The following is a 26,126-nucleotide window of genomic DNA, read 5'->3' as shown; positions in this document are numbered from 1 at the left end:
TTAGTCCCGACAGCCCTGCTTCCCATCCAGCTCCCTGGAAAAGTGGCCTGGGAAAGCAGTCCGGACAGCCCTAGGCTTGGGACCCTGCACCCATGTGGAAGACCTGGAGGAGGATCTGGGCTCCTGGCTTTGGATCGGCGCAGCACCAGCCGTTGCAGATCTTCCTCTCTGTCTCTCCTCCTCTTTGTATATATCTGACTTTTCAAAGATTTATTTATTTTTATTACAAAGTCAGACACACAGAAAGGAGGAGAGACAGAGAGGAAGATCTTCCATCCAATGATTCACTCCCCAAGTGAGCGCAACGGCCGGTACTGTGCCAATCCAAAGCCGGGAACCAGGAACCTCTTCTAGGTCTCCCACGTGGGTGCAAGGTCCCAAAGCTTTGGGCTGTCCTGGACTGCTTTCCCAGACCACAAGCAGGGAGCTGGATGGGAAGTGGAGCTGCTGGGATTAGAACCGGCGCCCATATGGGATCCTGGGCTTTTAAGGCGAGGACTTTAGCTGCTAGGCCTCTGCGCCGGGCCCAAAATAAATAAATCTTTAAAAAAACTCTCCAGAAGACACTAGAACATTCCTTTTTTTAAAAAATATATTTATGAGCTGAAGAATATGCTAAAAGATAGTTTCTTATTTTTTTATTATTTTTAAATTTTTTTAAATTTTAATAATCTTAGTTGATTAGGGTACAGAGAGTCAAGGGCTACAGGGTGAAATTGGGTAATATCATTGTTTCCACACTAATATAATCATTTTTCCTTATATCTGGGGTTAGGGGAGTAACAAAGGGAAAAGCCCCACCCAACCTCCCACCCATCCCCAATCCCCAACATGAGGCGTGCTCCAAGGGTCCTGTTCAAACAGTTTTGATAGTTCATCAGTTCTGGATTGCCACCAATCTCATCGTCCCAACCACAATGAAACCTATTCAGAGTCCACTGGCTGACAGTCTCTTGATGGGGTTCCAAGATCAGCAGTTCAGTTGGAGGGATCTCCAAAGAAACTTCATCTGAGTTGATCCCAGATCTGATTCTTGAGTGAGTTTGCTAGTACAGACTCCAACACCGTTTGTCACACCAATCAGCTTATGCACATGCTGGTCGTTGCGATTGCTGGATCGATTGCTGGGTCCATTCGGCTTCCAGCCCCGTCTTCCTTGTGAACCAACGGCTGTTGTAGTCCAGCTCAATCCTACCCACTTCATACTCGGTCTTCATGGAAACCAGTTGGAGCTGCAGCCTAGTTGGGGCGACTCCCCAAAACTCCTACCAGATCTGCCCCCTACCCTGGTTCCCATGCTTGCCAGTATGTACTGCAGGCTTGTCCAGTCTGTCTCACATCCCATTTATCTCTCGCACACGTCAATGGACATTGAAGCCTAGTTCAACCCAACCAACCTATTATCCAGCCCATACACCTACTGGCAGGTGCCTTTCTGTCTAGCCATCCCTGCCCCTATCCTGGATTTGTGCTGTCCAGTGAGGGTGGTAACCCTGAGGGAGGTGCCCACTATTTCCCTACTAGACCACACCCACTCCCAGATTATGCAGTCTCCAGGTGGTTCTGGCATTTGACTTGACAGAATTAGCTCCCAGTATCAGCCTCTGCCAGCTAATGCTGTGGCTAAGCCCAAACACCCCTCAACCCACTCTAATTTTTACTCGCACCATTTGGAACAGTCAGCTCACCATGAGGCCCACCGGTGCCATAGCCATGCCTAGTCTGAACTGCCCCCATCCCAACTCATGCTTTCCAATGGAAGTAGTTGTCCAGCAGGGGAGCCCACATTCCCCTAGAAGACACTAGAACATTCCTAACCTGACAGCCCAGGATAGTGCTTTAAAAAAAAAAACCCTCCTTGGTAATCTCATTGTGTGTTTTTGAGAGTAATCTCAAAATCACCTGATTCTAGTTGTAGAGATAGTGAAACCTTGGCTTTGTTTCAGCTGTTGGCTTTGAAGAGATGATTTCTCTGAGAATAATACTGTGGGAGTCAGCAGAGCATGAAGCAGATAGGTAATGTTGAGGTAGGTAAGGAGACACGCCAGGATCCAGAGAGCTGAAGGAAATATGCTTTGGACTGTCCCCTAGAGTGACCGCTAGAGTGCCTCCCTAGCTGAGCGTCCTGAATTGCTATTGGCTGCAGAACTGCTCCCCAGAACCAGTGCCTCCTTGGAGATGGCCACCTGCTCAGGATTGCTTGTGATAACATTACAGTAAAGTATCATAGCAGACATTGCTATTCTCTGTCCTTGTCCGCCTGATCCCAGGACACTTCTGAGAGTTCCTGCAATGCCAGAAATGGGGAAAATATCAAATTCCTAGAACTCTCCACCAATTCCTGGAAAAGCCTGCCCTAAAAAATCTTTCTCTCTGTCTTAATTAATTTATTTTTATTGCAAAGTCAGATATACAGAGAGGAGGATAGACAGAGAGGAAGATCTTCTGTCCCATGATTCACTTCCCAAGTGACCACAATGGCTGGTGATGTGCCGATCCGAAGTCAGGATCCAGGAACTACTTCCAGGTCTCCCATGTGGGTGCAGGGTCCCAAGGCTTTGGGCTGTCCTGGACTGGTTTCCCATGCCACAAGCAGGAAGCTGGATGGGAAGTGAAGCTGCGGGTATTAGAACCAGTGCCCATATGGGAACCCAGAGCATTCAAGGTGAGGACTTTAGCTACTAGGCCACTGCGCTGGCCCCACAACAGCTTATTTAACGTTGTAAATCAGTAAAGTTGTATTCTACTGTCTGCTGCATTCATTTGTGCATTGAATTTGCTAGCCTGGGTTACTGGAGCATGAGCCTGGGCTGTGGCAAGAAGCCTGGATTATTCCCTGTTAGAACCTGAATGGCGAGGTGGTCTCACCCAGATAGCATCTCTGTCACTACCCACTGTGTGACTTCTGTGTTTCCTACCTTAGCATCAGTGGGCTGGCTTCCTGGTAAGAGCTTGCCAAACAATAAACATTTTTCATGAGTTAATAGCTAATTACACCCTAGTTCTTACTTCCTCTATGCACATTAGCTTGAGAAATGAATTGTTCTGCGCCACGTGGAACAGTAGTGTGGTATGGGACTGTGTATTAAGATCCATCATCCCAGATAGTTTTTTTTTTTTTTAAAGATTTATTTTTTATTGGAAAGGCAGATATACAGAGAGGAGAGACAGAGAGGAAGCTCTTCCGTCCGATGATTCACTCCCCAAGTGAGTGCAACAGCCGATGCTATGCCGATCCGAAGCCAGGAGCCTCTTCCGGGTCTCCCACGCGGGTGCAGGTTCCCAAAGCTTTGGGCGGTCCTCGACTGCTTTCCCAGGCCACAGGCAGGGAGCTGGATGGGAAGCGGGGCTGCCAGGATTAGAACCGGCACCCATATGGGATCCTGGGCGTTCAAGGCGAGGACCTTAACCACTACGCCATCGCGCCGGGCCTCCAGATAGTTTTTATTATGACTAACATTAATTGTACTTCTTATACAGATAAAAGCCTTGATTTGCCAATAGGTGTAGTAGGACATGAACAATCTGTGTGTGCATGTGTGTGTGTGTGCGTGTGTGTGCATGTGTGTGTGCATGTGTGCTAGTCCAGTGTCGAGCCCTTGGTATTTTTGTTATTTTTGGAAAGTCACACATTTTCTTTGAACTTGAGTTTCTTTTTTTGGAAAAATCATTTCTGTCCATGCTTATTGAGTCAGGTTTCTGTGAGCAGCATAGAAGCCAGGTTCTGAGTGATAACTCTGGCTATATTGAACTTCTTGAAGTTCCCTAAGCAGATGGAGAAGTCTCACACTGTTTATCTCAGGTCTTTTCTCTTTGGAGTTGCTACTGCATACCTAAAATGTTAGTACTGCTTTTCTGTCTTTCCCATATCCTGCCCCAGTAGTGTTAACTGCCTTTTCTGTGTTTCTGTAATATCTGTGTTTGCCTTTATTGCCAGGTGTCTCTATCCTGTTAGAAAGTGATCTAGGAGCTGGCACGGTGGCGTTTGCAAACTAATCCTTCGCTTACAATGCCAGCATCCCATATTGCCTGTCTCAGCTGCTCCACTTCTGATTCAACTCTTGCTGGTGACCTGGGAAAGCAGCAGAGTATGGCCAGGGTTTTAGGCCCCTGCGCCCATGTGGGAAACCAGGAAGAAGCTGTTAGCTCCTAGCTTCGGATGTACCCAACACTGACCATTGTGGCCATGTGGGGAGGGAATCGGCAGGTGGAAGATGTCTTCCCCTCACCACCTTCTCTCTGTATTTCTGCCTTTCAAATAAAAAATCATCAAATAAAAAAACCTCCAGTCTTACTCATTTCTGCTCTTTAGTATGTTTTGTTCTATCTTCTATGGGCTTCATTTTCATGTCCCGGTGCCTCTCAACTGGATATGTACATGTAAGACCATTTTCTATGTCTTTAGCCACAACTTTTGGCTGTGTCCCACAAATTTGGATATGTATTCATCATTCAGTTAAAATATTTCTGACTTAAGTTGTGATTTGTTTTTTGATGTGATTTGCAATGGTATTGTTTACTTCCTAGCTGTAAGGATTTTCTAATTACTGATTTCTCGCTAAATTTTTATGTGGTCTGGGATCATACTCTTTGTGATTCATCTCACCTAAACTTTTTTCAGTCCTCGTAAAATTTGTGTAACGTACAATTGGCTGCCTATCCATTTTTGAATGTGTAGTTCAGTGGTATTACATTTATGCTGTTGTGCTGTTATAATCATCTATCTGCAAAACAATTTTACCTTAATAAACTGAAATGCCAAACCTTTTAAACAATTTGCCATTCCCTGATACCATTCAACTTTCTATGAATTTGATTAGTCTAAATGCCTTATAGAAATGCATCCACACAGTAATTTTTCCTTTTGTGACTAATTTACTTAGCTTAATGTCCTCATGATACATCTACATTGTGGTATGTGTGTGTCATAATGTCTTATCTTTCTGTGCATTTGCTGCATCAGTAAAGGATAACATAACAAGAAATGAACCAAGGAGAAAGAAAACATTGCTCAGCGAAAGGAAAGAAGGTGAAAGAAAGTGGAAGATATCCCATATTCATGGACGGGAACACTATATTGTTAAAATGTTAGTCTTCCGCAAACAGTGATAGTCTATGTATTCAGTACAGTCTCTTATCAAAGTCTCACCAATGTCTTACTATAGTAATGATAGTATGATAGTATTTAGGCACATACAAATTGATAATTTGTTTTACTTGCTTTTTGCATTGCAGATTTCTGTTCTTTCCTCATGATGATTAAAGTTCTGAGTGTAATATTACCTTGTCTGTTTCACAAAACATTTCTTTCCATGGTGTGTGTGATACAGTTTCCACTGCAAATCCTATTTGCTTATAGGAAAATAAAACTTTACTGTTATCATTATTTATTATTCAACTGGCTTTTCTTATCCTTCTAGGACTCTGGCTGGGCGTAGAATGGGACAACCCCAACAGAGGAAAACATGATGGGAGCCATGAAGGGACGGTGTATTTTAAATGCAGGTAATTTTTCTTATGAATTGGCATGGAAATTTGATCAATATAATATTTAATCATTAAATAAGGAGAAATGAAGAAGAAACATTGTTTGGCTTATGCTATGGTTATAGTGGAGAATTTGAGATGTTCTAAAATGGTACTTTTTTGATATTTTGCCTTAATCATTGCTGTTTATAGAGATTATAATTCTGACTCAGTAGTATCAGTGGGGTTGCTTTTTTTAAACAGTTTTTCAAAATTGGATTAGTATCAGCCTTTCTTATTGTTTCATTAACAGCTGACCATGTATTAGCTGAGAAATAATCTATATATCCAATAAGAATAAATTTTTTTAAAAAGATTTATTTATTTATTGGAAAGTCAGATATACAGAGAGGAGGAGAGACAGAGAGGAACTTCTTCCGTCCTGTGATTCACTCCCAAAGTGACCACAACGGCCGATGCTATGCTGATCTGAAGCCAGGAGCCAGGAACTTCTTCCTGGTATCCCACACGGGTGCAGGGTCCCAAAGCTTTGGGCCATCCTCAACTGCTTTCCCAGGCCATAAGCAGGGAGCTGGATGGGAAGTGGAGCTGCTGGGATTAGAACTGGAGCCCATATGGGATCCTGGCGCTTTCAAGACGAGGATTTTAGCCACTAGGCCACCATGCTGGTCCTGATTCTTTCTTATTTTACAAAATATTAAGTTTTTCTTGTGGAGTCATAACAATATTTTGAAAAGTTTTATTGAAGTTTTAAAAATGTTGCTGCTGTTTTTTAAGATTCATTCTGTTATTTTATTTGAAAGAGTTACAGAGAGAAGAAAGAGAAATCTTCTATCTCCTCAAATGGCCGCATTGGCCAGAAGCTTCCTTTGGGACTCCCACGTGGGTGCAGGGGCCCAAACACTTGGACTGTCTTTTGCTGCTTTCTCAGGTCATTAGAAATGAGCTGGACCAGAAATAGAACAGCTGGGCATATAGGCTGTAGGAATGCTGGAATGGAGGCCTACTGTGCCACTGTGTCAGCCTCAGGTTTAAAGTTTTTAAAATTATCAGATCATAGCTTTTTTCGATATGATTATGAAATAGTTGGCACAATAGTGGTATACCCATGTTTAATTTAAAAAAAAATTACTTATATAAAGCAAGCAGATTTCATATTTAATGATACCGATGTAGGAGCTTGTTGATACTTCCTACTGTAGCCTCCCCCTTGCCCACATTCCCCACCCATCCTCATCCTCTTTTATTTCTATGTTTTCTCAAGATATACCTGTTTCAAATAAGCAAAATCTGAGTCAAAAATGGTCAGGTTTCAGGGAATATTTGGCTTATTGTTGAAATCATTGCTTAAAATTCCCTGAGAGCCTGGGATTTGAGTTCCGCCTCTAGCTTGATTTAGCTTCCTGGCAGTGTGTACCCTTGAAGGCAGGTGGTGATGCTGCAGGTAGTCGAGTTCCTGTTATTCCTGTAGGAGACTCTGTGTTCTGGGCTCCTTGCTTCAGCCCACCCCACGCTGACTGTGCAGGCATTTGGAGGGTGAACTAGATGATAAAGGATTTCTGTTTTTCTGCTCTTAAAAAAAAAATTGATGTCCTACAGATAGAAGTATGTCTTAATTTCATGGCTAATGGCATGTTGGGTGTATAATAATGTAGCTGTTGACTTGGACATACAGAACTGGAAACTTAGTTCCTAGTTTGTAGAGAATATCAGGAGGTGTGGTGTGGAAGGTCTGGTCATGGATCTTCCCAGTGTCTGGTATGGATGCTGTTCTGTTGTCCAGTTGGGTTCTGGGTCTCCAGTAAACAATTTAGGAATAGACAATGATGTTTTCACGGGCTTTCACCCATGGAATGGATAGTTTTCATAGTTCATTATCAGTATTTTCATATTCCATCACATGTTCCTTACTCCAATTGTTTTGAAGTAGTTACAGTTGGTATTATTAATTTCTTCGGGGGCCAAATAAAGTAGTAATAAATGCGCGGTGGCGCAAGTGGTTAAGGTCCTCGCCTTGCATGCCCCGGGATCCCATATGGGCGCCGGTTCTAATCCCGGCAGCCCCGCTTCCCTTCCAGCTCCCTGCCTGTGGCCCGGGAAAGCAGTCGAGGACGGCCCAAAGCTTTGGGAACCTGCACCCGCGTGGGAGACCCGGAAGAGGCTCCTGGCTTCGGATCGGCATAGTATCGGCCCGTTGCGCTCACTTGGGGAGTGAATCATCAGACGGAAGATCTTCCTCTCTGTCTCTCCTCTCTGTATATCTGCCTTTCCAATAAAAAAATAATAAAAATAAATCTTTAAAAAAAAATCTAGATTGAGCAAAAGTCCAGGTTGTAGACTACTCTTCACTTTAGGTTTCTAAAAGCAAGCCGGGCTTTTTTTTTTTTCTGGACTAGTTCGTGGGATACTGTCAGAAAAAGATTAGATAAAGGACCTGAACACTGAGTTAGGACCTCCTTTAAGCATGGGTTTTAATGTTTTTATGTGACTTTAGTTTCTCTCTGATCTTTTATTTTTGCTTGTGTTAACCTGCTAAATATGGCAATCTGCTGAACTGTTATATTTATAACATTATCAACTAGTAGTTGCTTATAATTGCATTCAAAGTTATGGCCGTGACCCCATCCGCAGCCTCTTTCCCAGAGATCGTAGGGCATTGAGAGAGATGAATTCATTTATCAGTCTGGAAGGCCTCACTGCCTGTTCCGAGCTGGGAGGATTTCCAGTTTCTTTCTTTGAACCTGAAGTGCTGAGGGTATTCTAAACTGAACTGTGTGGGTCAGTATTCCACCCACTCGGCTTTTATTTCAAAGTTTGGTTCCCAAGCAATGAGAAAATTTCTCAATTCTGGTGAGAAATACATCTTAAAGTTGGCTTTTCCTCAGTACCAGGAGTGAATATAACTTTAATACTTGACATCAGAGAGAACGGACTGTTCCAGACTGTGCACATGAAACTGGGCAGCCAGGGAAATAAAGCCCTTGCTTTATTCATTGTGTGTGAGTCAGAAGGTTGTTGGAAACTATTTGGACGCTTTTAGATGTGCCTTATGGATCGGTATTAAAATCTTCTGATATAGTCTAAACGATTAGAGTATTTAAAAAACAAAAATGACAAATATAATGAGAGTTTTCAGGTAGGGCACAACTCCTCCCCCCAAAAAATTTATTTCCGTTTTTTAAAAAATTTATTTCATTTTTATTGAAAATTCAGATTTACAGAGAGGAGGAGATACAGAGGAAAAAGATCTTCCTTCCACTGATTCACTCCCCAAGTGACTGCAACTGCCAGAGCTGAGCCGATCTGAAGCTGGGAGCCAGGAGCTTCTTCTGGGTCTCCAACATGGGTGCAGGGTCGCAAGGCTTTGGGCTATCCTCCACTATTTTCTTAGACCACAAACAGGGAGCTGGAAGGGACGTGGATTAGCTGGGATTAGAACCAGTGCCCAAATGGGATGCTGGCAGATGTAAGGTGAGGATTTTAGCCACTAGGTTATTGCACCAGGCCTTATTTCATTTTTAATGTTTTATTTATTTTTATTGCAAAGTGAGATATACAGAGAGGAGGAGAGACAGAGGAAGATCCTCTGTCTGGTGACTCACCCCCCAAGTAACCGTAATGGCCAGAGTTGAACTGATCCAAAGCCAGGAGCCAGGAGCCTCTTCCAGGACTTGCACGCAGATGCAGGGTCCTAAGGCTTTGGGCTGTCCTCGATTGCTTTCCCAGGGAGTTAGATGGGAAGTGGGGCTGCTGGGATTAGAACTGGTGCCTATATGAGATCCTGGTGCATGCAACGTGAGGACTTTAGACATTGTACTACTGGACTAGGCCCCCTGTTTTGTTTTTGAAAGCCTCCCTTGAGTTGGGGAGAAATCATAATTGGATCACTCAGTCTACAACTTGTCTAGTATTTGATTCCCCCTGCCCTTCCCCTGCCCAATGGAGAGGCAGCCTTACAGAGCAGCTTTTTAATTATTATAGCATGAAAGCACAGATTTATCATGAATAGTGATTATGTGATCTTGCTGAAATGGCTCTAATTATGCCTAGAAAAAAAAATCATATCAATATTAAACAATATTGTCAGAAAGTCCACAGCAGCCTACTGTGGGCACTGGGAAATTTGCTGGGGAACCTTTACATGTGTGTAGCATTGCCAAATTCTGCAAAATGAAAACACCAAATGCACAATGAAATTTGGATTTCAGGTAGATAGCAATTTTTTTTTTTAAGTATAATAAAGTGTCCAATAGAAATATACTAAGAAGTAGCTTGCTGTTAATCTGTAATGCAAATTTTGCTGAGCTCCTAAAATTTGTCTAAAACCCTCCTGGAGATGCAGAGCATACTCAGTTTTGATAATGGCGTTGTGACCCTTTCCAGGAGGGCCATGGTCAAGACCTTGATTTTTGTTATTAGTGTTGGTAATTGGAGGGTGAAGGGGGAAGAAACTTGATAAAGCTGGATTCTTTGAAGATAACATTGTGAATTCTCCTTCCTATATTCTCCACCCTCCCCCGCCCCCCATTTTTCTTTAGACAGTGGTAAACATTTCAGTGTTCAGATGTACATCTTTTTACTTCCTCCTTAAAAGGTAATTTCTGTGTAGTCATGTTTAACCTTGTAGGCTGGTGCATGCAATTTTGCCATTCCCAGTTATGTGCATACATTTTTGTCAAGTCCAAAAATGTAATTTAAAATGTTTGTCTGTGAACTTTCATTTTGCTGTGAAAGTCTGCCCCTCCTTGGCAGGGACAACGCTAAGGGTGGCCACCAGTGACAGGCAGAGCTTCTCAGTTGGTCATTTTGCAAATCTCATCCACGTCATCCCTATTTAATCTTTCTGATTATTGCGGTACTCCTGGATTCTGTTTGGGATGTTTATGCTCTGCTTACTGTTGGCTATGTTCGTGCTAGGCCTCTCTTGCCTAGCTGGTTGATACACCCCGTCCATGGTGGGAAGATCTCATCCAGGTTCCCATACGTGTCCACAGGAAGGCTGAAGCTGATGACAACAGACACTTGTTTTACGTAGACAGCACAGGCACACAGGTTGGTGGTCACTTTGCCTGCTGGGGAGTGCTCAGTCACAGGTAGTCTCAGTTCCACCATTTTTGCATCTCAACAAAGCCTGCTGCCTGCCTGCTTGCTGTTATCAGTTATGGAATAGACGGCCTGGAGAGGTGATGGTGACCCTGTACAGGTTGTCCAAGCCTGAAACTTCTTGTCTCTGTTATACACGATGTAATGCTGCTGACAGATGACTGGTGTTTCTTCCTAACCCTTCAGCTTGATAACATTTGGTTCTGGAACCACTTTCTGGGTAAGCTTGCACTCAGAATCCTCAAAGATAGCAGAGGAAAGCAGCATCTGGCAGGCAGTTCCTGGGCAACAAATGGCTCTGATCCTTGTGACCCTGAGGAGCTGTTACTGTGTTTGCCTCCTCTAGAACATCTTGGTTATTGGGGGGTGATGGGGAGGGACCAATGAACTTGACCTTGGAGCATCAGCCTAGAGTAGTCTCCAAGGTGCCAGTGATGATCTGGTCATGGAACTTCTGACCTTTTCCCACATTTATTGTCTTGAATAATGTAAGTTAGCCTTAGATCAGGGTAAAAATTGTCCATCTGCTTGTTTACATTTCCCATTGGGAAGGCAAGTTCATGTGTCAGGTGGAGGCATAGGCTGTACTTGGGTGAGCACGGCCAACAAAACAGCAGCTGCTTTACCAGTGCCAGACTGAGGCTGAGCCACTCAATTCTGTGGGAGTGCAGTATGCAGCAAAGGCAAAACCTCTTGTTTCTTGGATGACAGTTGAACCCCTTGGCAGAGACCCCAGGTTGTTTCTGATAAGCTAGTTGAGCATGGGCTGACAGGTCTGTTCTCTCTTCTCCATCTGTCTTTTTCACATTAGCATTGGTCTTGACAGCAACACCATTGGCATCTAGTTAGATTTTTCTCTTGCTTCAAATGGAAGTGGCAGGCCCATTGCAATGGCTCAGTGGCTATATCTTCACTTTACATGTACCAGGATCCCAAATGGGTGCTGTTTCATGTCCCGGCTGCTCCACTTGCATCCAGCTCCCTGCTTGTGGCCTGGGAAAGCAGTAGAGGGTGGCCCAAAGCCTTGGGGCCCTGTATTCTTGTGGGAGACCTAGAAAAAGTTCCTGGCTCCTGGCTTTGGATTAGCTCATCACCGACCATTGGGGAGTGAACCAGCCAATGGAAGATCTTTTTTTTTCAATATCTCTTCCTCTTTGTTAATTTGTCTTTCCAACAAAAATAAATGAAAATCTGGGCCCAGCACCATAGCCTAGCGGCTAAAGTCCTCACCTTGAACATGCTGGGATCCCATATGGATGCTGGTTCTAATCCCAGCAGCCCTACTTCCCATCCAGCTCCTTGCTTGTGGCCTGGGAAGGCAGTCGAGGACGGCCCAAAGCCTTGGGACCTTGCACCCATGAGGGAGACCCAGAAGAAGCTCCTGGCTTCAAATTGGTACAGCACCGACCATCGTGGTCACTTGGGGAGTGAATCATTGGACGGAAGATCTTCCTCTCTTGTCTCTCCTCCTCTCTGTATATCTGACTTTGTAATAAATAAATCTTTAAAAAAAATGACAGTAAGTAAAAATGAAAATAATTGAAAATCTTTTAAAAAACTATGTAAGCTGCCCAACTAAATTGAGAATATGGAGGGTAAAGTGTCAGGAAAACCACTTTTAAAGGATGTTTAAATCAGTAGAGCCTCTAACTCAGCTTACCTAGTGTGGGAACCCATTAGTCAGTAGTTGTGGCCTTGGAGTGTTGGGATTTTCACTTGGGTGGACGTGCCCATGGCCCAGTTGTGTGCTCTGGGGAGTCACAGTGAGCCCCCAGATGTAATGGCTTTAGGTCAGTATAGGATCTCAGTGTGCAGTCTATGTAAATCATTACATGTTTTTGGAGATTCACTGTTACTATGTACCCAGTCAGCTGGTGTTTTGATGACTTGGTGGTCTGTGGTGTTTTCTGAGAAACCTGCTGGGATTACTCAGGAAAGGTTAGTCTTTGATGTTAGTGTTTGTTCTGTGAAGGACAGAGCATACACTTTGCAATCACCTAATACCACTCCTAACTTTCCTTTTATCTGCTTGCGTTGAAACACTAATAAAGCTCTCTTCTTGACTACTTGAAGTGTACATTATCTTAAGTGTAAATTTAGGACACAGCTGTAAACCATGCCTTTTGTATTTTTGCAGTTGATGTTTACTCATCATAAGTGTGCCAGTAAAATGTACATTTTTATAGGGCACCGTATTTCCATATATATATATAGCATAAACTTATCAAACCAGGCAGCTAACGTTTCCATTTACTGTAACTTCTTTTTATGCTTGTAGCCCACCAGATCCTCACTTCCAGTTCTTCATGTGGGCACAAATTATTGGAAGCTGGCTTCTTTGTTGTGCTGTAGATCAACAGAACCTATTATTTCCACCTATCTGGGTTTTGATGCTCATTATTCAAACCTCTGTCCTCCCCCACAACACATACACTCTCCTAGTCTCTACTAGCCACTGTCCTAAGTTCAGGTCAATTCTTTCTTTTTGCTTCTACAAATGAGAGAACATCCATGTATATCCTATTACATTTATTGCCTTTCAGTCTTTCAGTTCCACATTCACAGTGTTTCAGTTGCAAATGTCAGGATTCATTCTTTTTTTCTTTTTTTTGTATGATTGATTTATTTGTGGCTAGTGCCTTGGTAGAGCAGGCAAAGCCTCCACCTTTAACACTGTTGTCCCATGTTGGTGCTGGTTCAAGTCCCAGCTGCTGTACATACTGTCCAGCTCCTTGATGATGCAACTGTGAAAGCAGTGGAGGATGGTGCAAGTGTTTAGGCCCTGCACCCACGTGGGAGATCTGAAAGAATATCCTGGCTCCCACCATTGCAGCTATTTGGAGAGTGAATCAGCAGATGGAAAATTTCTCTCTCTTCTGTCACTACTTTTCAAATAAAGAGATGTTTTCCTCAAGAATTTAACTTTGAAAGGCAATTATGTAGAGAAAAAGGAACCTTCATTCTGGTGGTTCACTCCCTAAATGCCTGGTAGTACTGTGGTTGAGCCAGGCTGAAGCCAGGAACTTCATCTGGATCTTCCATTTGGTGCAAAGGTTCAAATACTCAGACCGTATTCTGCTTTCCCAGGCCATTAGCAGGGAGCTGGATTGGCAGTGGAGCAGCTGGACTTGCGCCCATTAGGAATGCCAGCTCTGCAGGCAGCTTTGCCTGTGGCACTATAGCAACAGCCCCAGGATTCATTTTTTTTTTATGATCAGGTTAGTATTCCATTGAATATAAATACCACATTTTTTTTTGTTATCCATTTGTCTACTGGTAATCATTTAGGTTGATTCTGTATCTTGGCAATTACGAATAGGATTACAGTGATATGGGAGTGTGTCCTAGCTACAGTGAGATAGTATCTTCTTGTTCTTAAAAACTTAATAGAAGCTATATTTATGCTTTTATATCTGCTCGTTTATTCCCCAGTGGAGTCGGTCAGGAATGAGTCTGGCCAAAGTGGGTGCAGAGGCCAAAAATCTTGGACCATCCTTTGATGCTTTCTCAGGCACATTAGTAGAGAGCTGGGTTCAAAGTAGTACAGCCGAGAACTTGAACCAATGCCACAGATGGAGGCTCAGGCTGCTACCCCGCAGTGCCAGTCCCTCTCATTGTGGTTTTCATTTGTATTTCTATAATAAGGATACTGATCATTTTTCTGTATATATTTGGCCATTTTGATTTTCTTTTGAAAAATATATTTTGATTTACTGTCCATTTCTTAAATAGTTTTTAATCTTCATTGATTTTGAAAATTCTTTTTATATTCTGGAGGTCAGTGCTTTCTTGGATGATTAGTTTGTAATTCTTTTCTCCTGTCCTATTGCTGCGTTTTTGTTTCCTTTGCCCTGTTTCCTTTTTAAAGATGTTTGTTTTTAAAATACTTGCTTAGTTTTGCTTTTGTTGCCTGTACTTTCATGAACTTTCTTTAAAAAATTGTTGTACCAATGTCTTGAAGTGTTTCATCCTCTACTTTTGAGTAGTTTCATGTCTTATGTTTGGTAATTAATGCATTTTGAGTGTTTATATGGGGAAAGGTGGCTGTCAGGCTTCAGTCTTTTGCATATCCATCCAATTTTTTTCAGCACCATTTATTAAAGAGATTGTTCTTTTTCCAAAGTATATTTTTCTGTACCTTTTGAGAATTGGTTAGCTGTAGATGTGTGCATTCATTTCTGGGTCTCCTATTTTCCATTGGTGTGTATTTTTATTTTTAATATGTGTTTATTTTAAAAAAAGTTTTTTCTGTTGGAAAGGCAGATATACCAAGAGAAAGATATTCCACCTGCTGGTTCACTCCCTAAGTGGCTGCAATGGCTGCAGCTGAGCTGATCTGAAGCCAAGAGCCAAGAGTTTCTTCTGGGTCTCCCAGGCAGGTACAGGGTCCCAAGTCTTTGGGTTGTCTTCCACTGCTTTCCCAGGCCACAAGCAGGGAGCTGAAAAGGATGTGGAGCAACCTGGAAAGGAATTGGGTGCCCAAATGAGATCCTGGTAAATGCAAGGTGAGGATTTAGCCACTAGGCTACCATGCTGGACCCTGTCTTTTTTTTTTTTTTTAATCTTTTTAAAGACTTATTTATTATTTGCAAAGTTAGAAAGAGAGGTCCTCCATATGCTGGTTTACTCCACAAATGGCTGCAATGCTAGGAGCAGGGCTGGTCTGACGCAAGTAGGCAGGAGGTTTACTGTGGGCCCATGTGGGGTAAGAGGTCTGAGGACTTGGACCATCTTCCTCTGCTTTCTCAAGCCATAAACGGAGAGCTGGGTGGGAAATGGAACCCCATGACATGAAGTAGCACCCACATGTGATACTGGCACTCATGTGGAGGCTTAAAATGCTACACCATGGCGTGAGCCTCATGTCTCTTTTTCAGTGTCAATACCATGTTTTAGTTACAGTAGCTCTGTAATGTTTGTTGAAATCTGGTGTTGTGACTCCTCTAGCTTTGATTCTTTTGCTTAATATTGGTTGACTACTTGGGATCTTTTATGCTTCCATGAGTTTTAGAATTGTTTTTTTCTAGTTCTCTGAAGAATGTCTTTGGTAATTTGATGAGGATTACAGTAAATCTGTTGATTGCTTTGGGTGGTATGAATATTTTAATATATCTTCCAGTCAGAACCTGTGATGTGGCATAGCATTTGAACTACCATCTGCAAAGATGGCATTCCATATGGGAACTTGTTTGTGTCCCAACTTCTGCACTTCTTGTCCAGCTCCCTGCTAACGGCCTGGGGAAAGCAGTGGGGGATGCCCAAGGGTTTGAGTCTGTGCCATCCACATAGCTGACCTGGAGATGGCACTTGCTCAGCCCTTGCCGTTGCAGTCATTTAGGGATTGAACCAACAACTGGAAGATCTCCCTTCCTGCCCTTCTTCTCTACCCTTCTTTCTCTATGTGTATCCCTCTGTAACTCTGATTTTCAAAATAAATCTTTTATATATTTTTTATTTTTTTAAAAGATTTATTTTTATTATTTTTTCATTGGAAAGGCGGATATACAGAGAGGAGAGACAGAGAGGAAGATCCTCCGTCCGATGATTCACTCCCCAAGTGAGCGCAATGGGCCAATACTATGCCGATCCGAAGCCAGGAGCCTCTTCCGGGTCTCCCACGCAAGTGCAGGGTCCCAAACTGGGCCGTCCTCAACTGCCTTCACAGGCAGGGAGCTGGAAGGGAAGCGGGGCTGCCGGGATTAGAACCGGCGCCCATATGGGATCCCGGGCGTGCAAGGCGAGGACCTTTAACCACTTGCGCCACTGCTCCGGGCCCCAAAATAAATCTTTTTAAAAAATAATTCTTGGGGAAGCATTGTGATGAAGTGGGGTAAAGCCACTTCTTGTGACTCTTGCCTCCCAAATGGGTGCAGGTTTGTATCTTAGCTGATCCATTTCCAATCCAACTTCCTGCTAATGAGCTGGGAAAGCAATAGAATAGCAGGATCTAGACAATTGGGCCATTTTCATGTCAGAAATCTAGAGGAAACTGTTGGCTGCTTGCTTTGGCCTGGCCTAATGCTTGCTGTTGAGACCATCTGAAGAGTGGCTCAGTGGATGGAAGATCTGTGTGTGTGTGTGTGTGTGTGTGCGTGCGTGCATGCGCGCGTCTCTTTCTAATTAAAAAATAAAATAAATCTTTGAAAAAAATTCTTCTAATCTGTGGATATGGCAAAGCTTTTTTCCCCATTGTCCTCAATTCTTTGTTTTGTAATAGCCATTTTATTGGTTATTCCCATTTTTGGTTAAATTTATGAGATTTTAAATGTAATTTTAGATAGCTACTGTGAATGAAATTGCTCTTATAATTTCTTCCTCTGTGAGTTCCTTATTGGTATATGAAATTGCTACTGATTTGAAAGAATGCTATTATATTTTGAGTTTGCATTCTAAAACCTTACCAACTCTAATAGTCTTTTAGTTTTTTTTTCTCTTTTAAAGATTTATTTTTATTTTGAAGGTAGAGTTACAGAGGGAAGGAGAGAGAGTAAGCGAGCTTCCATCTCCTGGTTCACTCCCCAGATGGCTGCAATGGCCAGAGCTGTGCTGATCCAAAGCCAGGAGCTTCCTCTGGGTTTCTGTTGTGGATACAGGGCCTCAAGGACTTGAGCTATCAAGCTTGAGCTTTCCCATACTGTAAAAAGAGAGCTGGTTTGGAAGTGGAGCAGCCAGGACATGAACTGGTGCCCAGAAGTGATGTCATTGCCACAGGTGGACGCTTAGGTTACCATGCCACAGCACTGGCTCTATTCTTTAGGTTTTCTATATCTATATACCTATATCTATATCTATATCTATATCACATAGATATATCTATATCTATATCTATATCTATATATACATATAGATATAGATTCATATTTCCTGCAGACGGAAATAAGTTAGCTTCTTTAATTTTGTTTGTTTGCCTTGCATTTGTTTCTTTTGCATAATAGTTTTGACTAAAACTTTTGATTCTATATTCAATGGGAACTGTGAGATTTGACATTTTTCGTTTCCAGATCTTAGAGGAAATACCTTGAATTCTTTCCATTCATTTTAATGTTGGATATGGCTTTGTCATATATAGCCTTTATTATTACGTTAAGGTAAATTACTTCTGTAACTTGCTGATATTTTTAAAACAGATGTTGGATTTTACCAAAGTTTTTTGTACTGCTTGTCGTGCTACTTCTGGTCATGCCGGTGGCTACAGAGCTTCCTGGCCGTACGGAGGCCACGGCACTTGCCCATCTTGCCGACACATGGGCCTGAGCCAAAGAGCGGATTTTACCAAAGTTTTTGAGTCTGTTGAGATGATCATATGAGACTGAGCCTTCATTCTGTTGATGTGATGTGTGGTTTTGACTTACACGTGTTGAACAATCTCTATATCCCTGAAATATATTCCACTTGATTGTGATGAATGAGCTTTTTGATTGGCTGGATTAGGTTTGCTCTGATTTGTTGATTTTTGCATTTCTTTTCATCTGAGATACTGCTTCTCAGTATTTTTGTGTCCTTGTTTGGTTTTGGAATCAAGGTAATGCTAGCCGGTAGAGTGAGGTTGGTAGGGTTCCCTCTCAGGTATTGGGACAGTTTAAGAATAATTGATGTTAGTTCTTTAATGTTTGGTAGAATTGATTTGTGAAGCATGTGGTCTTGAGTTTGCCTTCACTGACTTAAATATTAGAGATGAAGAGGATGGGGAGAAAGAGTGCTACTGTTGACTAATTTGCCTTCTCAATGCCCACAATGGCCTGAGCAGGGCCGAGAGAAAGCTGGCAGCTGGGAGTTCAAGCCAGGCCTCCCGTGTGGGTAGCAGCAGCTCGATTACTAGAGCCAACAGCAGTGTCAGAAAGTTGGAATCAGGAGTCTGAGCCGGGAATCAAACCCTGCTCCTCTGACATGGGGATACGGACACCCTAACTAGCATCTTAGCTGCATGGCCAACATCACCCCCTCTTTCTTGACATTTTATTCATGATTCTGTTTATTACTCATTACTCAAAAGTCTGTTCAGCTTTTCTTTGTCTTCACAATTTAATTTTAATAACCTGTATGTCCACACATTTACTGATTTCTTTAAGTTTACACCTTTTTTTTGTAGTTAGTGTAGTTATAATTTAGTTTTTAAAAAAACCAGCTCTTTTATTCATCTATCTTTTGTTTTTTAAACCTCTGCTTAATTTATTTCTACTCTGACATTATTTCTTTCTAATTTTGAATTTGGTTTGTTCTGGATATCTAAGTCCTTGATGTGTATTTGTGCTTCATTTTTTAAAGTTTTATTTATTTTTATCGGGAGGGCAGATTTACAGGCAGAAGGAGAGACAGAGATATCTTTCATCCACTGGTTCACTCCCCAGATGGCTGCAATGGTCAGAGCTGAGTGGGCTGTGTGGGTGGAGGATCCCAAGGATTTGAACCACCCTGTGCTGTTGTCCCCAGCCACAGGCAGGGAGCTGGATGGGAAGGTGAGCAGCCAGGACTTGAACCAGTCCCAAAATAGGATGCCAGCATTGGCTGGCTGAGGATTAGCCAATAAAGCCATTACACTAGCTCCCAGTATCTATGTTTTTTTTTTTTAAGATTTATTTATCTTTATTGGAGTATCAGGTATACAGAGAGAGAAAAGACAGGAAGATCTTCCATCCGATGATTCATTCCCCATGTGGCTGCAATGGCTGGAGCTTAGCTGATCTGAAGCCAGGAGCCTCTTTCTGGTTTCCTATCTAGGTGCAGGGTCCCAAGACTTTGCTTTGGGACGTCCTTGATTGCTTTCCCAGGTCATGAGCAGGGAGCTGGATGGGAAGCGGAGCTGCTGGCATATGAAGTCATGCTCATGTGGGATCCTGGTGCGTGCAAGGCGAGAACTTTAGCCACTAGGCTACCGTGCTAGGCCCTCAATATCTATCTTTTTAATGTAGCTGCCTATTACTATGTATGCACCCTCACTGCTGTCTTTGCCAGATCTTGTACGTTTTAGTGTTGTGTTTTTGTTTTCATCTGTTTGAAGGAATTTAACAAATTTCTTTTTAAAAGTGATTTTACTTTATTTCTTCTTTTCCCATAATTTTATTTTTTATTATTATGTTATGATACAATTCCATAGGCCCTTGGATTTCCGCCACTCCCACCCCAAGCTCCACCCCATTCCAAGTTGTCCCATATCATACAGTGGCATAGCTCCTCATAGTTATAAGTTCATCATTGTGGGTGTGGACAATGGCAAAGAATCCAGAATACCATTGTCAAGAAACATCCAACAGTTGCACTGGGAGTCCATCCTCAGTCTGGAAGTAGTGTGCACACTGCACCACTAGCAGATCTGAGTACCAGGGCAACGTGTAGGAGGAGCCAGATTGGACTGCAACGCCAGCCAGTTCACATTAGACTGAGACAGCAATCAGGCTGGGCTGGGATAGGCTGCAGCACCCACCAAAAGGAGCTGGAACAAGGGGCAGACTGGACTAGGCCAGTCTCTGCAATAAGATTACAGATGCTGAAGTGAGATGAGTCATGCCAGCCCAGTTGGGCCCAGGTTTATGAGTTCCAGGGACAGGGGATCTGATAGGGCTCAGGTGGCTTGGTTCAGGTTCTGGGGCCCACCTGTGTGATAGGGATTGGGTTCCTGAGCCATGGAGGTGAGGGAATTGGTGAAGGTTGGGTTGCTTGGCCCAGATCCTGGGGCCCTGCCCTCTAGGTGGGTGTTGGTTTTGTGAACCCTAGGGTTGGGGTATCTGCTGTGACTTGGGTCTCCTGGCCTGGGTCTTGGGACCTGCCTGCTAGGTGGGTATTTGGTTTGTGAGCCCCAGGGGTGTGGGATCTGGCAGGGCTCGGGTCACCTGAGCTAGGTTTGGTGGGTCACCTTCTAGGTGGGTGTCAGCTTCATGAGTCCCAGGGCTAGGAGATTTGAGGGGCTCAGGTCCTTAGTGCATGTGCAGTCCTACCCATAGCCTTTGCCTCCCTGTACAAAATGGCGTCTGATTTGGCTCTACTGGGGGTCTGAGCTGTTAAATCAACCCTGTTCCTGCACCTCCTGTTTGGGATCTGCTGCTTTGTCACTGCTCCTGGTCAAATCATACAAATCAACAGGACTGGCAGTTCTTTGGGTTCACCTCCTGAGTTCCCGGTGAATGGCTGTTTTTCACCTGGTTGCTTGTGGGGTTCTGACTGCCGGTGGAGTTCAGATTGCTACTGGCTGAAAGCTGCTTGGATGTCTGGTCAATGCAATACTACACAGTTGTTTTCACTGCTTTCCTGTGTCAGTCTCCAGGTGTTCCTCTGCTGTCTGTCCTCCTATTTCCTGGAATGTGCCCTCTCTGCTTCACCCTGGCTAATGTTTCAACAAATTTCTTTTTGATATTTTGAATGACTCATTGATCATTCAGAAGCAATGTTGTTCAGTCTCTGTATTTGTGTAATTCCTAGAGTGTCTTTTATTTATCTGGTTTTATTTCGTTGTGATTGGAAAAGATACATGTGATCTTCGTGTTTTTGACATCTGCTGACACTTGTTTTATGGTCTCGTCTTGAATATTTCACGTATGCATGAAACTGTATATTGTATAGCTGTTGAGTGATATAGTCTGCAAAGTTCTGATAGGTCTATTTGATTAAGAGTGGGGTTTGATTCTAATGTCTGCATGGATTCTTGTTCATTGATGAAGGTGGGATGTGGAAGTCTCCCCTGATGCTGGTTTTGTTTTGTTTTGTTTTTGTAAAATTGGAGGCTGCAACATTAGATGGATATACATTTTCAGTTTTCTTGTCTTTGCTGATCCCTTGATGATTCTAAAGTGTTCTTTGGCTCTTTTTACAACTTTAAGATAAAAGCATCTTTTGTTTGATACCAGTGAATATTTGTGCTCACCTCTAGTTTCTTTGCATGGAATATCTTTTTCCTTCTTTTACTTCCATTTGGTGTGTGCCTTTGCTGATGAAGTGCATTTCTTGCAGGCAGTTTATAGTTGGGTTTCTATAAAAATCTGTTCAGTCAGTCTGTATCTTTTAATCTATTTGCATTCAAGATTATTCTTGATAAGTAGTAAGTTATTATTTGAAACTTGTTCAGTTTATTTTGCATATCTTGTTTTCCCTTATTTTGCTCATCTATGTGGTTTGGTGGTTTGCTGTATTGACAATATTTGATTATTTCTTTTGCATATCTGTGTTTTCACTTAGGAATAAGTGTTTTCATGTTTGTAGTTAACCTTTTTTGCTCTGTATACTGCCTTAGGCATATTTTATAAGGCAATTTGTGGTGAAGAACTGCTTTAGCTTGTCTTGAAATGTCCTTATCTTTATTTTTTTTATAATAAATGAGGAATTTTCTGTCTTGCATTTAAAAAAAATTATTTTTATTGGAAAGTCAGATTTATAGAAAGAAAGAGACAGAAAGATATTCCATCCACTGTTTAACTCCCCAAGTGGCTGCAGTGGCCAGAGCTGGGCCAATGTGAATCTAGGAGTCACAGGCTTCTTCCTTGGTCTCCCACATGGGTGCAGGATCCCAAGATCTTAGGCCATTCTCTACTGCTTTTTTCAGGCCACTGTCTGGGAGCTGGAAGGGAAGTGGAGCAGCGCAGACATAAACCAGCACCCCAATGGCATCCTGGCACTTACAAAGTGAAGATTTAGTCATTGATCCATCTTGCTGTGCCCCAGAAAATGTTTACTTTCATTTTTTAAAAGATTTCATTTATGTTTATTGGAAAGGCAGATTTATAGAGCAGGAGATGCAGAAAGATCTGTCCACTGGTTTATTCCCCAAATGGCCATAATGAATGGAACTTAGCTGATCTAGAGCCAGAATCCAGGAGCTTCTTTCTGAGTCTCCCATGTGGGCTTAGGGGCCTATCTTTTGCTGCCCTCCCACGCCAAAAGCAGGGAGCAGGAAGTGGAACAGCTGGAAAAACGTCCTGCGCCCATAAGGGATGGCAGTGCCATAGGTGGGGGATGAGCCAGCTTTACCACAACACCGTACCCGTGATTTGATTTCAGTTCACAGGGTCACGGTCTCTCTCTACTTAGCAGGACAGGTCTAGAGGCCCTGGCCACAGGCACTAGACTGCAGACAGGATCTGTTTGGATCTGGGCAATATTGGGGTCTATTGGCCTGGCGCTGAGTTACAACAGAAAGCCCTGATCTCACTTTCCTGTCCTGCTTTCCTGCAGTCCAATCTTTCTTTTTTAAAATAAGATTTATTTACTTGATTGGTAGAGTTAAATCTTCCATCTCCTGGTTCACTCCCAAATGATCTCAACAGCCAAGTGGGCCAGGCCCAAGCAAGGAGCCAGGAACTTAATTTGTGTCTCCCATGTAGATGCAGGAGACTAAGCATTTGTACAATCTGCAGCTGCTTTCCCGGGCACATTTGCAGAGAGCTGGATTGGAAATGGAGTAGTCAGGACTAGAACCAGCATTTATGTGGGATTCAGCACTGGCCCTGTTTCTTTTTGACATTTGCCAGGGGTTGTGGGAGGGAGGAGTGGTGGATGCAATCTCTTGACCACACAGGCTGACACTAAATTTCCTCCTCTACTTCGCATCAGCTGTGGCATTGTTCAAAGTTCTGCTGGAGAGTGGGAGAAGGGTGTTGGATGGGACCTTGGCCACCTGGCTAAGGAGGGCCCCAGGGCTCAGTGTGTGGGTGCAGGCATGAGAGGGAGGTCTTGGTCCCTGTCTGGCACTGAAGTTTGAGTCTAAGAGCTGGATTTCATTCCCTCCCCACCTCCCCTAAGAGGGAGACATTTCCCACCCCCGTACTGTGCTGCTTAGTTGAAGGAGAGGTGATTCAAGCAACTTTGCTTGCTGCCTCCTTTAGTGCATCTTAGCTTAGTAATTCCTTAGCTCCTATGGAGGTGGCCTTGTATGTGAATAACTGAGGAGCTCTCTGTAGGTTAGCTCACTGGCTGAGCCTCATCCCCAGCTGCCGTCTGGCTGCCTATGGAAACTACTAGGTGTTGGTTACCTCACTTGAGGGGCAGAGAGCTCCTGTCTGCTGGCTCACTCTACAGACATCCAAACAGCTGGGGCTGGGCAAGGGCCAAGGCGAAGAGCTGGGAACCCAGTTTTGGTCTCCCATTTGGTTTGATTAATTGAGTCATCACTACTGCTTCCCACCGTGTTGACAAGCAGAAAGCCAGAGTCGGAACCAGAGTCCTGTATTGAACCTAGGGACGCCGATGGGGGACCTGGTGAACATCTCAGCTACTAGATGGAATGCCTGTCTACTGTTCAAGGGTTTTTTGTTAGTTTGTTTGCCTTTCAAATAAATCTTTTAAACAGACTTACAGGGAGGAGCAAGCAAGAGAGAGCGAGCGAGCTTCATATTGTGAAGTGGCTGTAGCAGTCAGAGCTGGACCAATATAAAGCCAGGAAGTTCATCTGGATCTCCCAAATGGGTGCAGGGATTCACAGACTTGAACTGTCTTCTGCTGCCTTCCCAGGCTATGAGTAGGGACCTGGATCAGAACTGGGGCAACCAGGAGTTGAACTGACCCCCATGTGTGGTGCTGGCACTGCAGACAGAGGCTTAGTGTACTACTGCACAGCACTGGCTCCAACCTGTTCAAATGATCTCTCTTTTTTTTTTAAAGCTTTATCTATTTTTATTGCAAAATCAGATATACAGAGAGGAGGATAAACAAAGAGGAAGATCTTCCATCCGATGATTCACTCCCCAGGCGGCTGCAACGGCCAGAGCTGAGCCAATCTGAAGCCAGAAGCCTGGAACCTCTTCTGGGTCTCCCACACAGATGCAGGGTCCCAAGGCTCTGGGCTGTCCTTGCCTGCTTTCCCAGGCCACAAGCAAGGAGCTGGATGGGAAGCAGGGCTGCCAGGATTAGAACCGGAGCCCATATGGGATCCCGGGGTATGCAAGGCGAGGACTTTAGCCACTAGGCCACTGCACTGGGTCCCTCAAATATTCTTGAACTTTTATGCTTATTGTCTCACTTAAACCATAAAATGGTTAAAGCCATTTTTTTTTCCCCAGAGCTGGCATTGTGGTATAGCATGTAAAGCTACTGCCTGTGCTAGCAGAATCCCATATGGATGTCAGAAGCTGCAGACTTTAGACCAGTCCAGCTCCAGCTGCTGTGGCGACTGGGAGAGTAAACCAGCTGATAGGTTTCTCTTTGTCTGTGTTTGTTTTTCTCTGCCTTTAAAAATTATTCATCATCTTTATTTTTTATGATAGTCAATTAGGGTGATAAGGATCAAGGGCTACAGGAAGATGGGTGAGGTCACCATTTCCACATTTTCTTTTTTTCCTTCCTGTATCTGGGGAAGAGGGGCAACAGGCAGAGAAGCCACAGAATGCCTCTGTACCCTGAGATGGAAGACAGCCACCAGCATGACCCTAGGGTCCCTGATATGGGGCATGATCTAAGGGTCCTGCTCAAGAAGTTTTGATAGTTCAATAGTTCTGAATTACTGCTGATCTCGGCTCTCCAAGCATGATGAAATCTCTCCAGAATCCACTAGTTGATATAGTCCACCAAGTGCCAACACTTGGCTGGGGGTAGCTGATCGATTTGTTCTTTCCTCCGTCCTCTGTTCTGGTAGCAGGTGTCCTCCACAGGCACCAATGCACTGCCATATCCTCCATGTGCACCTGGATATGCTGTCCACTGCTCCATCTAAGCCACAGAGGAGTCCCAGATCTAACTCATGCGCTCCACAGTCAGACCATGGAAACTGCAATTCTCTCTGTGGTTGGAGTTCTGAGTCCAGCAAATCAGTTGGGGAAATTCCCAGACACTTCATTTGAAGTGATCCCAGACCTGATTATTGTGTGTGCTTGCGAAATATAGGGTCCGCCACAGTCGGTTTCCCCAATCAGCCTATGCACATGCTGGTGGTTGTAATTGCTGTGTCAGTTCTGTTTCCAGCCCCATCTTCTGCATAACCAGTGGATATTACAGCCCAGCCAGATCCTACCCACTGCACACACTATCCTCACTCAAACTGGTGGAAGCTGCAGCCTAGTTAGAATGACCCACAATAACCCGCATGAGGCCTGCCCCCTGCCCTAGTTCCCATGCTTGCCAGTATTTACAGCAGACTGGTCTAATCTGTCCCACATTTCATTCAGCATTGAAGCCTTGTTTGATACAACTAGCCCCACTATGCACCCCACACACATGCCGGTAGGTGCTACTGCCTGTCTGCCTGTGTCTGCCCCAGTCCTGGTTCTCTTGCTCATCAGTGGGAATGGCAACCTAAGAGGGAGATACCCACTGTTTTCCTACTGGGCCCACTCTCACTCTTAGATCTTACATTCTCCAGGTTGGTCTGCAGTTTAACTTGACAGAATTTTCCGCCAGTGTCAGCAGCTATCAGCTAATGCTGCAGCAAAGCCCAACCAACCCACACCCAATTTGGCTTATGCATACACCAGTAGGAACAGTTAACCTGGCTTTTCCCTGATCTAGCTCACGTGAGGCCAACGGGTGTTGTAACCCTACGCAGTCTGGTCTGCCCCCATCCCAACTCACGCTCTCCAGTAGGAGTGGTGATCCAACTGGTGAGTTGGCATGTGTTGCAG

The 26,126-nt window shown here is 43.7% G+C and overlaps 1 protein-coding gene across 4 annotated transcripts in view; it reads left to right on the top strand.

The window, feature by feature from the left end:
* Nucleotides 1-26,126, top strand: part of TBCE (tubulin folding cofactor E) — a 78,724-nt gene that overhangs the window by 16,614 nt on the left and 35,984 nt on the right. For all 4 annotated transcript variants that reach the window (XR_005882517.1, XR_005882518.1, XM_040968234.1 and 1 more), the window contains exon 3: nucleotides 5,421-5,505. Coding sequence is in view for 2 of the 4 variants with exons in the window: in XM_040968234.1 (XP_040824168.1) it covers nucleotides 5,421-5,505 (85 nt within the window). In the remaining 2 variants the exon portion in view is untranslated. The remainder of the gene's footprint in view (nucleotides 1-5,420; nucleotides 5,506-26,126) is intronic.

The sequence above is a fragment of the Ochotona curzoniae genome, unplaced genomic scaffold (assembly GCF_017591425.1).
Source record: "Ochotona curzoniae isolate NIBS_2020 unplaced genomic scaffold, NIBS_Ocur_1.0 scaffold_4683, whole genome shotgun sequence".
Classification (NCBI taxonomy): Eukaryota; Metazoa; Chordata; class Mammalia; order Lagomorpha; family Ochotonidae; genus Ochotona; species Ochotona curzoniae.
This window is presented reverse-complemented; position numbering and strand designations above follow the sequence as displayed.